The sequence below is a fragment of the Zonotrichia albicollis genome, chromosome 18, assembly GCF_047830755.1.
Source record: "Zonotrichia albicollis isolate bZonAlb1 chromosome 18, bZonAlb1.hap1, whole genome shotgun sequence".
NCBI lineage: Eukaryota > Metazoa > Chordata > Aves > Passeriformes > Passerellidae > Zonotrichia > Zonotrichia albicollis.
The window spans coordinates 1901583-1917755 of NC_133836.1; the positions used below are offsets into that span (position 1 = coordinate 1901583).

Genomic DNA, 16173 nt, shown 5'->3' on the forward strand with positions numbered 1-16173 from the left:
TCTTGGCTGGTGTCCCAGGGGCAGCACGGTTCTGGGGGAGGCAGTGACCTGTGCTGTCTTCCGGGAGGTGACACCTGCAGTCGTGCTCAGCCAGCTCTGAAGGAGATTCTTCTGCCCACTGCTGTGGGCATTGGAACTCACGCTGTCCTCCCACAGGGTCTCAGCTTCTTATAGAGCTTCTTCGAAGATCCTTCTTTCTCTCCTTGCCTGCATTCTTTATCCTGAACCTATCAGCCTGTTTTCCATTTTGAAAGGACACTGTCAAAACATCTCTCATCACTGTTGAAATAATGCTTTGCCTGTTGTTTAGAGTAATAACCCCTTGGCAGCCTGAGCCGGAAATCTGTTTCCTTACCGAGTTGTTTTTTGTCTCTGACTCACACCCCAGTTTGTTATTGTAGGGTTTGCTCTGTGCCAGGCTGCCAGCAGGACTGGTGCATAGTGAAGGCTTTATACAGGACCTTGGTGTCCCCAGCACCTGCTTGGATTTTGGGAGAGATGCTGACACCCCTGTCAGCCTCCTGGCTGGAGCAGCATGTCCCCTTCAATGGGCACTGCTCCCAATAGGCCCCCACTGTTGCTGGCAGTGGCTCAGAGGTGCTATCCCAGAGCCCAGGGGTGGCACAGAGGGAGCCCGTGGTCACACAGCCAACACCCTTGTGCTGTCAGTGGCCAGCCCTGACAGATGCAGTCGGCCAAAGTCACCGCTGAGGTGACGCTGTTTCTCCGTCTCTTGACGGTCCCACCCTGCGTCTGCCTCCTCCAAAGCACACAGCCCCAGCCAGCTCCATCTTAGGTACCTGTTGTTGGGCCAGGGTGCGTGCCACCATCAGCAGCAATTCTGCTGCCACTCTTAAGCCATCTGGCTTTGCTTCCAGGCCCAAAGTGGAGGTTTTGCATCACTCAGGTGCATCCCGAGGGGATGTTGTGCATGGGGTGCTGTGGCCTGGAAAAGCCTCACGAGCCTGCACTATGACAGCCTTTCTTGTGGGAGCACTTCTGCACTGCTTGGGGTTTTGTCATGCCTCCAGGGGCATGGGACAGGGTTTGGGTGTTGGGACACCTCCTCTGAGCTCACTGGGCTTGCTGGCTCCTGCTCACAGCTGACTGCTCTCTTTCCTTCTTCCTTCCCAGCTTCCCTGGAAATGAATGAAAGCTCTCGCTGGACTGAAGAGGAGATGGAGACAGCTAAAAAAGGTGAGACACTCATTTTCTTTCTTTTATCGGCTGTGCTGGAGCTAATCCAGCAACTGGGGATGGAAAGAATCTGAGTGCTGGCTTTGGTGCAGTGTGGTGGATCCTGAGCTGTGGGGCTGGATCCTGCCTGTCCTGCTGTTGGTTTGTTCCCAGCGCGCCTCAGGGAGCGTGTGGGGAAGGCAGGGAATGGTGCAGGGAGTGTGCTCAGCTTGTCCAGCCCCAGGAGCTGTGCCAGCACCAGGGATGCCTGGGCTGTGGCTGGAGCCGTGTGTGTGCCCCAAGGCAGGAGCTGGCTGTAGGAAATGGGGAAGGCGCGTTGTCCGTTTCAGTGTTGGAGCTGCTGGTGCCTCTAGCATGGGGTGTAGTTTCACCCCACTCTTCAGAGCTTTGTGGCCTTGGTGTGATCTGTTCAAAGCACACACAGAGTGTCTGCCTGTGTTCACAGCTTTGGGATTCAGGGAGAGGACAGTGAACCCCAGCACTCTGCAGGCACATGTTGGGGAGCTCTCAAGAGCCATGGCAGCGTGCGGTGACTTTACATCCTGGAGCTGATTCAGAGCCTTTGCTGAGACCGTTTTTAAAAAGTGCTGAGTGTAGCACAGCCCTTCTTGCCACTTCCCCTCCTCGTGCCGCTCCTGCGCCAGCCCTTTCACTGCTTTAATTTTTTGCCAAAGTCACGTCCTGTTGATGGGCTGTCGAGCTCGCGTCCCCAGCCCGTGCATCCCGCTTGCGTTGCTGCCGACTCTCCTGGCCCGGAGAGGATTGTAAATGGGAAATTAAAATGGAAATGAGTGCTGTTCAGGGATGGCAAAGGCAAATAGGCGTGTTAGCAGGTTCGGCTCAGCTTGGAGAATGCACCTGCTGCTGGGATGGTGATTGCACGTTCTGGAGCACCGGCTGCCCAGGTGCCGCTGGGAGCTGTGGACTTGGATTACTTTGCCTGTGAATATCCCAAAGTGTTTGGCTCGCTCGCCTTTAAGCTGTTCCAACCCTCTTTTACAACCCAGTGCCAATCCTGTGCATTGCTGAACGGGGCTCTCTATAGTCACAAAACTTAATAGATAGACTTTAATCAAGGAAACTGGCCTGGGGCCAGGTAATGGGGTGAGCAGATGCTGGCAGGGGAGGGTCGTTGGAGGGATATTTTCTGAGCACTGCTTTATTTTGGAGATCAGCATCTGGTTGTTAAAAAGTGCCTCTTGTTGTTTTATGCTGGATGGCGGAGGTGCGCTTAAGGAGTCTCAGCACCAGCTGCCAAAGCCTGTGTGAAGGAAGGATGAAGCGTGGGAGCATGCAGCACTATTCCAGCCCAGGGGCCAGGAGGAGGCAGGGAGATTTGCTGGTGTAAAGCCCAATGGCTGATTGTTTCTCCCTTCGTTACAACCTGGGAAACTGAGATTGCAACACCAGACTTCTACAGAAAAGCCAAATTCCCCTCTGCCAGGAAGCAGCCGCTTTAATGCTTCGAACTGGCTGCGTCTGGCATTTCCAGGGACCTGCGTGCTGGGGGTTTCCAACTCACAGCAACTGAAACTCCGGAGGTAACCTCAGAGGCTGCAGGAGGCGGTGGCAGAGCTGCTGCCAGCACGGCTGGGCAGGGGCAGAGGGGGCGGTGGCCTGCTCAGGCTGGGCTCACACACAGGCACAGTCCTCCTCACCATAAGGACTCAGCTACCCAAGGCACCCTCCTCCATACTGGTACCAGTGAGAGCCCATAGCTGGCTGGTTTAGGGAGTTCAGCAAGATGTGAGTCCCAGGGGAGGTCAGCCCTACCACCCTGGGACTCAAATCTTGCTGTCTCCTCATCATCTTGAGGGGACAGTTGGTGACCTCTGCTCCTAGCACTTGCCAGCCAGATCAGCCTGGCCCTGCTGTCCATGCCGGGGTTTCGTGTGTGGGGCATGAAACTGCATGTCATTTGTGTTCAGGGAGGTGAGAGAAAACAGCCCTGGGACAGAGAGGCAGCTGAGCTGCCTGCTTTCCTCCAGAGTCACAGAGCTGCACAGGGAGTTTCCAATCAGGAGAAGGCAGGATTGTGTCTGCCGGGGGAGACAATGAAGGGGAGTACCGTGTTACTAAACTTAAATAGGGGAACAAAAACCCAGCAAGAGGAAAGTTCTTGCTTAATGACACTTTCATTATGCAATGAACTTCGATTCAGTAGTCTGTCAAAATGTGCAGAGATTGGGATAACGATGGGGGAATGTGTTTTTGTGATACTATTTCCTTGCACCATTGCTGTGATCCCTAAAGCAGGAGGTTTGGATTTACCCGGAGTTGCTGGAGGATTTCCCCTTCCCTTCCCAGGCCGGGAAGCAGCAGCACCCACGGCTTTGCTGCCGGGCAGGGTGCAGAGGCATTCAGCAGCAGGATGGGGCTGCTCCTTAAAAGGCAATGTTGAGGCAGTTGCTGCCTTTGGGGGACCTGCTGGATGAGCCCACACAGGCAGGAGCTCAGGGTGGGCTGGAGGGGGGTCTGGGCAGTGGCTGAGCACCAGCCTCAGCACTGGGTGGGTTTATTGTCCCCCCAGCCCCTACACACAGTGCCAGCACGGGTGCCGGAGGTGCGGGGCAGCCGCACCGCCCTGGAGCTGAACCCGATGAACCGGGAGGTTTCCACATGACCTTTGTTAGTCTTTAAAGTCTGGTACCTGTTCTCGCCGGCTCGGGGTTTTCCCGTGGCGTCTAACAAGTGGTTTTGTTCTTTGAAAAGAGGCAGGTCCCAGTGGCAGGTTCTTGCTGAGGCCCTGCCCAGGCTCAGTGCTCCTTGTCCTCAGGGCACAGCCAGCCTGGGGCTCTTTATGCCTTTTACCACAATGAGGACACGGGATGGAGTCAGGTGATGAGGCAGGGGAGGGTTGGGCATGGTTGTAAAATACTGATGACAGAGAGTTAAATAACCCATGAAAACTCCTATATAGTTCCTTTTGGGTAGATATAAAATATTCCCTTGGATACCAAAGGCACTCTTTTGAATGCTTATTTTCAGTGCTGCCAACAATTCATCTGAGTTTTGGACTGACCTGAACCATTTTTTCCCCAGTCCCGTTCTGTTTACAAAACTAAAATAAAGTCAGCCACCTTGCATCACCTCTGAAATGCAGGAGCTGGCTGGGTGATGCTGGTGAGCTGGCAACTCCATATCTTCCTTCTTTTGTCTCCCCAGTGCTCATATTGGAACCTTCCCTTCTCCCATCAGAGGTATTTACAGCTGTAAAAACCTGCTGATAGTAGTAAAAGTGGGCTGAGAAACTGGTTTGCTGTCCGTGTCCGTCACTGCACGTTGTCCTTCTGGTGGCCTTGGGGTCTCCCACTCAGGTGTCCTGTGTCCAGGCAGGGTGCAAGGGCAGCCCAGAGCAAGGAGAGCCCAGCCTGGCCATCCCAGTGTGCACAGCCAGAGTGCCGTGGGTGCCTGGTGTTTGTCATGAACTCTGTGCAAAGCAACGTGGTAAAAATTATTTGGATGGGGCAGATTGGGTGCCATGAGGGCACAATTGTGTCCAAGGCGTAAATTAGCTGCATTTGCCCTGAGTGAGGCTGTAGTTGACTGCAGTCCCATCTCTGCCATCCCAGGCTGGTGCTTGGCTGTCTTTGAGCCAAGGTGTCACCCCCAGGACCGTGCCTGTGCCCGCCGTGCCCCCAGAGCTGCACTTTGTGCCACCATTGGTTGAACGTTTCCCGAGTGTGTAGGAGCAAACTGCGAGGATTTGCTTAGTGAGTGTCAGTGAATGGAATACAAAAGGCCTGTCAGGAGGAACTGCTGGGTAATTACTATAATTTGCTGCCTACATTTTAATTTTGAGTATTATTTTTTCAACAATAAGGGAGCGGGAATAGTATCTGAACCAGGTGAAAGAAGAGAGCTGGGCCTGCCAGCAGTGGCTGCTCCGTGTGTACTCACTGCCATGCTGGACCAGCGGGGATGGCACATCTCCAGGAGCAGGCATCCAGGGGGTCTTCCTGTGCCCTTGTGTCAAAGGATGGGACACAGCAAAAAAGAAAGGTTGTGGCAGGAGTGGTAAAACCCGGCAGGTCCAATCAGGGCACAGGGCTCAAGGTTTTGCAGCAGGTGGATGCAGTGGTATAGGAATTATCCATTTCAAAGGGGAGACCGGGGAGCCGAGGGTCCCCAGCCAGGGCCCCCAGCAGAGACGGGACGTTGCACTAGAGCTGAGCTGGTCCAAGATCCCAACTCCTTGCTGGTTGGGATGTGGCATGACGGGTGTGAAAGATGCTGGGACGTTCAGCTGCAAGCTCCCTTGTAGGACACATCAGAGGTGTGCTTGTGTCCAGCCACCAAATGAGAGGTCCCCTGTGAGCACAGCAGGTTGGTGTGCTCAGGGCAGCATCACCTGAAGGATGGAAGGAAGGGCATCATCCACCACAGTGGCAAGAGCACACCGAGCTGGCTGCCTGTGCCATGGTCCCTCTGGCAGCACCCCAGCGCCTTTGGGGATGTGGGCTCACCCCACACACCATCCCCACTGCTTCCCTTGGCACAGCATCAGCAGCCTGGCGTGCACCTGGCTCTGCCACCCACTGATCCATGGCCCAGCAGGAGTTACTCACCTTCTCTGAGCCTCTGCAAAGCCCCCCGGCGTTAGTGCGGGGAAGCGATGCAGAGCAGGCTTTCGGGATGCCTTGGGTGGTGTCGCTGCCTCCGTGGGGCCGCTCTTTCTCCAGAACAGGATTGCGGCACATTTTGGCGGTGCCGTAGCCAGAACTGCCTCCATGTTCGCTCCCAAGAGGGTGTGTGGGCGCAGGAGGGACTGGAGGATCACAGCAGGTACCGTCAGGCGTAGGGAATGATATCACTTAGTTTTTCCCCTGTAACCTTGCTCTGTTAATCCATGCGAGCTCCCATTAAGGGACCCTTTTACGGGCTCTCCCCGCCCTCACCAAGCCCAGGGTGGAGCTGGGCAGCCGTGCCGGAGCAATGTCTCTAGTAAAAACCCCGAGCTGCAGAGAACCGAGGGGCTGCGAGCCCACAGCCCTCGCCCGCCGCGCTGCCCCTCCGGGTTTCTTCTCAGCTCCCCGAGATGCCGAGCACGGAACCCCGCTCTCCGAGCTCCTCTTCCTTCCAGCCTGCACTTGCTGTACGGGAGCAGAGGCCCCGGTGTGCCCATGGCGACCCCGGTGCCAAAGCTCTCCGCGTCCATCCCTGCTGTGCCAGGGCAGGGGCCGCGGTGTCCCGAGGTGTCCCGGGGCGCCAGGGCACCCCGTCGGTGCGGCACTGGGCTCGCCGGCGCGCACGTCCCCAAAGAAAAGCGCCTTTGATTCACTTGAGAGCGGAGAAAACTATTAGCCAAGCTTTGTTTTCCTGGATCCCTCCCCCTGCCGCTGACATTCAGCCGAGAGCGAGGGAGACAGAAAGTGAGCGAGGGAGGGCGGGAGCGGGTGCCAAGCGCCGCACCCCTTGTCAGCTTGGGTCAGCGCCACGTTCGTTATTAATGCTCTGTCTAGAGGTCACATTCAGATGCAACGAGCCCCGGGTCAGCCAGAGGAACAGATTAGAGCTTGCTCGCTGCTCCGCCACATACCGACGGCACCGGCTCCCCGTCCCCGGGCTGGCAGGAGCGGAGCTGCCGCGCTCCCGCCCCTTCGCTTTTCTCCTGCCTTTTTTTTTTTTTTTTTTTTTTTTAAATTATTATTATTTCTTGGCAACGTCGGGCATCTCCTGAAACTGCACAGTCTCCCTATAGCCCCGAGCTGCTGAGCAAGGAGATGAGGTAGGGGAGAAAATACTGGCGGCTCTTCCATCCACCTTAACAACCGCGGCTGCAGCCGGCTGGAACGCTCCGGCGGGCGAGCGGAGGAGAGCGGAGAACGCCGTTCGCTCCGAAGGGAAGAGCGCTGGGGCCGGAGCATGTGTTCCCACCAACTTCTGCCATCGGGGTCAGGAGTCTGCCGCCTGTGACCTGGTTTCCAGCCTCGGTGCCCGTTTGCTCGCCGCTCCCGGCCGCCCATGGCTCTGAAATCCTCTCGCCCCCAGGATTTAAGGAACCGGCTTTGCTTTCTTCTCTGTCTCCGGCTGCTGCGAGGGAGCGAAAGCGAAATGCGTGGGGAGGGTGTGAGCGGAGCACTCGCAGCGCTTTGCCGCGGGCTGCCGTGCCCGGGGGGGCTTTGAAGAAGTGCCCTGAGAGCCGTGTCCTTGCTAGCCCACCCGCTGCACACTGCGGGTGTGCTCCCTGCCCGCCGGAGCACGTAAGTCGGGTGTTGGGGTCCGAAGGATGGGGTTAACCTCGAGGTTGTGTGTGGCTGCGTGCCTGCGGCAGAGCCTGCGTCCGGAGCCCCCGCCCCGAGCCGAGGAGCTCAGCCTTCCTGAGGATCTGATAACTCGGTTAGTCATAGTTTCAGTTGCGATGAGGAACCGAGCGCTGGTGCTGCCGTGCCGGGCTGGAGCGCCGGGGAGTGCGGGGCAGGGGGAGCAGGCTCCAGGGGTGGCTGTGCTGGAGCAGCTCATGGACATGGGGTGCCTGGCGAGCCCGGAGCTTACCGGGGTGTCTTGGCTGGTCCCTCCCGAGCGTGCAGATAACTACAGCGTGGGAAGCAGGTGTTGCTGTTTCGCTCTGGTTTCATGTAGAAGAGTGGCGGGGCTCTCTGCTGGTCCCGCGGGCAGGGGCTGCAGGCAGCCTCCTCCTCCTCTCCTCCCAAGCAGTGGCCACCTGCCCTGCTGCAGCTCCTTCAGCAGTGTCCTGGTGAGCAGGGGCACAGCCAGCCTGGGCAGGGGGAAGGACAGCCCGGAGCTGGCATTGCCTGTGGCCAGTAAAGGTCACACCATGCTGGAGACCGCTCACGCTGCCATCCATCACCCCCCAGCCATGAGCTCTGCCATGCCAGCTCCTGCCTTCTGGCATCCTTCCTGCCAGAGCACCCGTGCTCATGGCACATCCCCACTGCTGCCAGTGTTCAGCTTTGCCCGGGGCACACAGTCAGCCTTGGCCCGGCTGCCGCACTTGGTGCTGGGCCGCCAGTGTGCTGATGAGCAGAGGGACAGAGCTGCTTGTTTGCTTTGGAAGGCAGCAGCGGGTTGTGTCAGAGGGGATGGGTTGTGACACTGGGGACTGTCCTGTTTTCCCCTGCGGCACTCAGCAACGGCAGGGGGAGGACTCTTGCCCCACTCTTTGCCTCAGGATTGGTGGCCGGATGTGATTTTTTTTAATAATTTTTTTTAAGCAGTCCCAGCCCCGTCAGCAGGGTGACAGAGGTCGTGGGTTTGGCTGAGCGAGGCTGGGAGCTGCAGAGTTAAAGCTCAAACTTGTTTCTTGGCTTGCCAGGGCCTTTCTGGTGCTCAGTGCATGTGATGCCTCGTACATGCAATTTGATAAGCCTGGTGCTGGGACGGGCAGGATACAGGCACCAGCTGGATGTTAACTCCTGCTATGCTGGGTGCTGCTGGTTTTCTCCAGGACCTGGGAAGCAGGGAGGGGATTTCATCTCTCTGGGGGCACATGGTGCCATCTATTCAATGCAGCCATGCCCTCCCCTTGCATGGGCTCACAGAGCAGATCCTGGGGTGCCCCTTTGGGCCCGACTGTGTGTGGCTGTGCTGAGATCAGCCATCCCCTGGGGTTTGTTGTTGGAGCAGAGGTTGGGCTGCCACATGGCAGCAGCTTGGCAGGAGGCTGGCATCGGGCTGGGGCACAGCTGCAATGTTCCCAGGCACGAACAGAGCTGTGCCAGGAGCCCCAGTGTGGGACTCACCATGTCCCAAGCCCCGTGGTGTCAGAGCAGCCAGTGGTCAGTGCCCACTCCCAGCCACACAGGGCTCTGTGGTTGGTGGCCTCTGGGCAGAAAGTCCCTCAGCAAAGGAGAAAGATGTTCTTAGCAGGTTCGTTCCGTGCTGGCTTTCATCTTGACGTTACCTTTCTGTGGCAGTATAGTAACTCTGGACTTACAGGCTCTGCATCCTGTGCCCTCACAAGGTGCAGGGAAGGGGTAGGGAGCTGTTGGCATGATAGTGGCATCACATGGGCAGTCAGGAGCAAGCCAGGCTGGCAGTGTCCCACAGGCTGGTGGCAGCTCCAGCCCCACAAGACACCACACAAAGGACCAGGAATAACTGCAGGCAGTGAGAAAGAAATGTCCAGAAAATCTGGGTGGTTCTTTCACAGGTCACCTCCAGGAACCTGAGGTGCCACTGCATCCATCCCTGGGCTGTGGTTGTAACTCCTGCCTCCATCTGCAGGGCCAGGGGTGCCCAGATACCCCTGCAGAGATGGCAAGAACAGGGTGCTGACTGTCTCTTTATTCCTCCTCATCCTCCTCCACCCTGCTGGGTTTGCCCCACGCTCGGGTGGCACCATCTGGCCAGGATTGCCAGCCCTTGGTGTGATGCCTGACCTGGGAAGCTGCTTTTGCTCAGGAGCCTGTGATGAGCACTAATCCCCTGGCACACCTCTTCCCAGCCAGGGACATCACCCGGGCTTCCCTGCCAGCATGCTGCCACTCACCTGGCCAGGCTTCCCTCCCTTCCCTGGCAGGGCTGTGTGCCCTGGGGTGGGAAGAGCCTTTGCTTCATGTTCAGGGCTGAGAGCAGCTGTCCCAAGTTCTCCTGGGCGTGCCAGCACCTGCTGCAGCCATCCCAAGGGACAGGGAGCTCTGCTCGGCCTCGTGACTGCCGGGACGCGGCTGCAGGACGTGTTTTATTCCAGAGACAGTCAGCACAGCGCCTTTTTCCCTTTTGGAAAGAAAAACAGGCTCTCATAGGTCATCCCCTGGTCTAGAAGCCATTCAGACAGGTGCTGGTGAGCACATTGTTCCTGTGGAGTTTGGCTTTCCCGGAGGTTTCCCGTCCTGTGTGGATAATGGTGCCCTTGTGTGAGTGCCTCTGGTGTCAAACCTTTGTCCTCTGTGCCTCCCCCACCTGCAGGTCTCCTTGAGCATGGGCGGAACTGGTCGGCCATTGCCAGGATGGTGGGCTCCAAGACCGTGTCGCAGTGCAAAAACTTCTACTTCAACTACAAGAAGAGGCAGAACTTGGACGAGATCCTACAGCAGCACAAACTGAAAATGGTGAGAGCTCTGTCCCAGCCCGCATGGGGCGCTGGGGATATTTCCTAGCAAGGGCTTGGGTGCTCCCGACAGGCCAGAGGGGCCTTTGTCAGGTTGGGTGAGAGCTGTGGGGGCTGTGGAGTGGCACGGGAAAGGGCTGCCCACCCGTCTGTCCTCTCTGGGAGGTCTGGATGAGGCAGAGCTGCTGCCTGGGTGTCTGGAGCATGGCTGGTTCGTGGGGAGATAAGGAGCAGGAGGAGGAGCAGGGCTGTGTTGGCCAGGATGCAAGTTCTGATGGCTGTGCAAATACTTTGTTTCTGGTGAGTTTGTGCTGTTCCGCCCCGGTGAGCAGAGAGCCCGGCTGGGCCGCACGGGTCTGTACCTAGCTGGTTCTGCAGTTACCTGCAGTAAACTGCTTTGGTTTGCCCCAAAGGAAATCAGAGATTTAGGACAATGTGAGGAAAGCCTGGCTCTGAAAGAGGTTTTCTTCAGCACTGCAAGTAGGTGTGCACACCTCTCCGTGCCTCAGTTTCCCCTTCAGATGGGGCTAATGCTATTCTTTCTTGGCATGTGGTGCAGGGTGTGAATGTAGTGGGGCTTGTTTCTTGTTCTGGAGATAGCTTGGACTGCTAAGAGACACTAAAGATTATAATTATTTCATTTGTAGAGTATCCTGGGGTTCCCAGTTTCTGGCTAATAGAATTCACATGGCTAAACCCCCAAGGGGTGCTTTGAAAATGCAAAGGACAATGTTCAATGCAGGAATCTTTCCAAGCAAGCTATTACAGCAAGAGTAAAAAGAAAGACAGGAAAACATTCAATGACTCACCCAGGAATTTAATATCCTAGTCAGTCTATAGGAATGAGAGAAAGAGAAGACATCGGCGATTCTTTTTTATTAATTCTCTATGCACAGAGACACTCCTGTGTTCCCATGTTTCACCGAATTGTTTTTAGAAACAAAGCAAACAAACTATATAAAAGACCCCCAGACCCATATAAAGGCTGGAATGAAATATTCTGTGAAATGTACATCAAGCCCTCTGAATATAAAAAGTTACATTAGAAAGATATCATTGTTCATTACTGGGGAGAATCTGAAATAAGATCATACGGCTTTGCTGGCAGTGGAGCCGGTGTGTATTAATTTACTCTGCTCCCTAATGTTGCAGAAATTATATCACGGAAGTGTTTTTCTGCAGAACCACATTTTTCCCTGCATCCGTCCCTCCAAGGCAGCCGCTAGACTTCTCCAGTCTAATTGCTCACTCTCACTTGCAGTTTATATCAGCATCATCATTTTATTTTTCGAGCATTGGAGGCTGTGGGATTCGGTCGTGGAGAAGAACAATGAACATTCAGCTGTTATTTATTGTACTCTATTGTTTTGTGGCAACAGCAGATGCCAGAAAGCTGAATAAAATGAAAGAACAACTGAGATTAAATTGCCATGAACCTTCATTCCTGACTCCTATATATAATCCCAAGCAAACCGAGCCTCCAAATCTCATCCTGTAGCCAGTATCAGCCATGACCTCTGTGGAGGAAGCACGTGTGGAGCAGCCTGGCATCACTTAGTTTTGCCATGACATCCACAGATTATTCCCTGACCTCACCAGCACCAGCTATTGCTGATCATGTGCAGGGAAATGCAGTGGCTCTGCTTTTCCTCTCACGCTAAATGAAAGTAAACTTAATTAGCAGATCTCATTCATTTCCCAAATGGGGCTCATTAATATTGTAGCCTCCTCTTCCAGGTAGGTGTGAGAGCAGGATTCAGCAGCGTGCAGGTGGCTCTGAGGGGCTGTGTGACCGGTGTAGGATGGGAAACAGGCACGGAACCAGCCGGCTGCACCCTGGGATGGGCAGCCTGTTAGTGCTGGGGCAGGGCCAGGCCACCTTGAGGCTTCCCTTTATCTGCCCTGCTGTGTGTTTTGGCTTGGTTTCGCTGCTGCGCCGCTCCGATGTGTCCCAGGCATCAGCGTCACTTGGCCTTGACCTTCAGCACACTGCACTCGCTAATCTTGGCATTTAAGGAGAGCAGGGCATCGGCAGACACGCTGTCCTCGGAGCTGCTCCTTCTGCTAGTGGCTGCAGATAGGCCCTGTCTTCAGTGGTGTGACTGTCACTTTGGTCTGCTGGGCTTGTTTGGGCTTGTGCAGGAAAGACAGGAGAACTTGTGCCAGTTACCCCCGGGGCTGGGGCTGGTCCTGCTTGGAGACCAAGTCCTGTGGACCTCCTCTGAGCAACATTCCTTTAATTCCTTGCTTTTTTGGATGATGCTGGCTTTGCACAGCAAAAATGCTTCAGGAGTGTGCTCTGTTGGCCTCTGCTTCTGGGAATGAGTGTGTCTGGCTTGCCTTGGTCCTGCTGTTGGGACAGGCTCAGCCTGATGGGAGGTTCCCATCAGGGTGGTTCCTGTTGGTAGCAGGGTTTGGGAGCTCTTTGGGTTGTTGCTGCCACATCAGGTAGTGAGTGCAGGGGGAGCCCAAATTTATTGGGATTGCCTTTAAAGACATTGTGGAGGAGGAGGCATGGAGTGACCCCTTGTGCAGGGTTCTGTGTCCTTGCTGTGCTCAGGGTATATCCTCAGTGGTCTTGGTGAGTCAGAATGCTTGAGTAGCACCAAGTCCTGGTTGCTCCTCAAGAAATATCTGGTGGAAGGTAGAGAGGAGCAAGACTGCACAAGGAGTCTGGAGCTGTAGGCGTGATAAGAGGCGAAGTGGTGGCCTTGAACACATCTCCAGATGCAGGCAGGATCTGCTGCCTGTATTTCACATAATTTCCCCTAATACCAGCAGTGGGGTTTGCCAGGAGAGTGACCCACTCTGGGGCCGCTCACTGCTCTGCTCTGCTGTGCCAGCAGCTGCCAGCCCCGGGCTCTGGCCAAGTAGGGTGCAGAGGCAGAGGCTGGTTCCCAGCTAATTCCCAGTGAGGAGCCCGCTCTGCCCGCGGCTGAGTCACGGACCCGTGAGTAAGAGGCAGAGAAGTCTTTGCCATAGTAACGTCGGCGCTTTGTCACTGCCTCAGCGTGATGGGAACTGCTGCTTCACACAGGAACGTGCGGGGCTGAATCGCTGCCGGGGCAGCACCGGGACACCAGCGGCAGGGCTGGGCTGGAGAAAGGGAACCACAGAGCCTGGTGTTCCTCCCTCTGCCTCTCTGTGCCTGCACAGAGCCGCTTCTCAAGTGCCTCTTTCCCCTCTCTCCTGCCCAGTTTGATAAAAATAGATTTTGAGCAAGCAGCGTTTCCAAGCAAAAAGCAGTTGTATTTGTTTGTTTTATCTGGAAGTTTTCTAAAGGATTGAAAAGTTGGGGGTGGGGGAAGGGGGGGACCAGCTCTTCCCAGCGCAGAGATCCAGCAGCAAAGTTAACGTTTCCACCACGGCTTTATCTTTTCATCCATGTAAATAAACGTCCTACACACGTCACTCATGTGGGGTTTGCAGGGAGAGCCGGAGATGATGAGCCTGTTCCTACTGGTAATATTTACTCAAGCAACAAGAGCAGGAAACAATAGCAAAGCCGAGACTTTTCCTTTAGGTCTGCAGGAGGGAGCAGCTGTCCACACCCTCGTGGCTGTGGCACGTGCTCCAGCCAGGGAGCGTTGGGGCTGTCTCAGGGCAAGCCAGGACACCAGGCAGTCACCTTTGGGATGCCGTGCTGCACTGAGCTTGCCCACTGTCCACCGGTGACAGCTGCCCTGGCACGGGAGTCAAAGTTCTTTGGCAGCTCCTGCCAAAGGGGTCATGAAAGCAGGTGCATGAAAATGTTGGCTGGGCCGTATCTGGGGCATCAGCTCTGTTATCTGCAGATAAGCGTCAAGTCCCAGCCACGCATGTTTGTGTAGCTGGAGGTAGAGCTGGAAATGCGCAGGACCAAGGTGTCACGCGTGTGTCGTGAGCAGACATGTGACCCCCAGGCTCTTGCCAGCCCTGCACTGGTGACCTCTGCATGCTTGTGCCTTGTCCGTGTGTCTGTGCCATTCTTCCCCTTCATACTGAGGCTGGAGCTCCCTGTGGGGCCAGGCTGACCAGTGCAGAGCAGTGAAGAGTTTTTGGCCAGGTAACACCATGCTGCCAGGCTTTCAACAGGTGAGTGTCCCAAAGCCTGGGGCTCAGAGGGTTTACCCAGAGCAGGGGGTTGCTGGCAGTGTCCCTCTTGACCCTTTGGGCAGGACCAGTGCTCTCTGCTGCCCCATAACTCCCCCTAGGCTTTGCCTCTCACCATTCTCACTCTTCTTCAGGAGAAAGAAAGGAACGCCAAGAGGAAGAAGAAAAAAGGCGCAGCTGTTCAGAACGAAGAAGCCGCCTTCCCTCCCGCAGCTGAGGACGAGGAGATGGAGGTGTCAGGGACGAGTGGCAACGAGGAGGAGATGGCAGAGGAGGCAGAAGGTGAGGCAGGTGAGGGCTGTGGCAGGGAATGGGCTCAGCTCTGCTGGCTTTGCTGCCTGGTCACAGCAGATGCACCGCGCACGGCCTCTCTGGGGCTGCACATTCAGCACTCACAAGGGGTCTGTCACCCCAAAGTCACACCAAGGTGATGGTGTCTCACAGCACTCATGGCATTTTGGATGCCTCTGGATTTCACGCTTGCGAGGAGTGCCCTGGATCACTGCCCTCCTCCCGTGTCTGTCTGGACAGATGGCTATTTTGGGAGCCCTTTGGTTTCTGATTTCCGTCAGTACGCTTTCCAAGAGCACACGGCCTCCCAGGACCTCCTGTAAATCACATTTCATGGTGTTTGCTCCTAAGGAGGGTCCCTGCACGCTCTTAGCCACCGCTGTGAGCTCTCGTGGAGCTTATCATGGGCTCAAGGAGAGATAACCCACCAAGGTCTGTCCCCATCTCATCAGGGCTCTGCTGCTTTCTGGGCAGTGGAGCTCCCGGAGCCCAGCACTGGGGAGAAGGCAGGGGAAGCTGTGGTCTGCCACCAGCAATGCTGATGCACCTTGGTGGGGCTTTTCCTCCTCTTTTCCCTTTTAAGGCAGCGTTTTTCTCCTTCCCAGCCATACCAAAGAAAGGAAACAACTTGAAAGTGACAATTTTCAGCTATTTATCGCTTAGAAAGCGCAGCAGTTTGGAGTTCAGAGAAAATGTGCACAATTTTCCAACAATGCCCATTTGACTTCTGTCAAAGTAATTTAATAACTTAACCAGCACTCTGGCACCACACTGGTTCCTGGCCTCAGCACCCAGGCTAATGGGACTTGAAATGGGAAATCTTTTCAAATCGTCCTTGTGAGTGACTCATTACGAGGCAGATTCCAGGTAAATCTTTGTGCGAGGTGATATGTGACTCACAGGAGCAAAGTAAAAGGTAGTTACTGCTCTTTGTAAGAGTGCCTGAGAGGAAACAACATGATTTTGAGATTAGAGACAGATCTCTTGACGTGCTTCTGAGCCTTACTCCCCAAGCATCGGCTCTTGCTCTGCTGCTGGGGTGTCCTACAGAGTTGTGGAAAAGCATGAGGGGCATGAAAATTGTAATGGGCATGGAAGTGCCAGGGTGGTGTTACACAGGAGATGGGCACTGGCTCCAGGGTGACATTTGGGGATACTCAGACAATGCCTTGCAGTTGCAGGGGCCACATGGGCAATCCGAGGACAGGGGGAAAGACTCAGTGTGGGAATTACGGTGTAGAGTATGGATTCAGTGTCTGGAGGGAATGCAAGGAAGTCTAGAGCTTGGCTGAGTTTGGGATGAGCCACTGTTGGATGTCTCGGGATAGCATTCAGAGTAGCATCAAGTGGCACTTGGGAAGAGTTTTGCCAAACACACTCTGAACCTTGTCCTGGCTGGGTGATGGGACACCTCAGTTCTTGTTTGCTAGTGAGTAAGATTGGAGAAGACTGAGATTCCTGATGAGTGTGGTACGATTTCACTCTGAGATGGATGTGCTCCAGTGTACAGCTTTTAGGACACAATCGCTCTGTGGCACTCCTCTCACCAGGGTTTGAAAGCTGTCTGAGCTGCTGTGGAG

At 55.4% G+C, this 16173-nt stretch overlaps 1 protein-coding gene across 25 annotated transcripts in view; it reads left to right on the forward strand.

Moving 5' to 3' along the window:
* Positions 1-16173, forward strand: part of NCOR2 (nuclear receptor corepressor 2) — a 226408-nt gene that overhangs the window by 173083 nt on the left and 37152 nt on the right. For 23 of the 25 annotated variants that reach the window (XM_074554206.1, XM_074554221.1, XM_074554222.1 and 20 more), the window contains 3 exons: positions 1135-1197; positions 10069-10211; positions 14437-14593. In XM_074554206.1, the coding sequence (XP_074410307.1) occupies positions 1135-1197; positions 10069-10211; positions 14437-14593 (363 nt within the window). The remainder of the gene's footprint in view (positions 1-1134; positions 1198-10068; positions 10212-14436; positions 14594-16173) is intronic. The other 2 variants (XM_074554216.1, XM_074554217.1) reach the window with 1 other exon arrangement.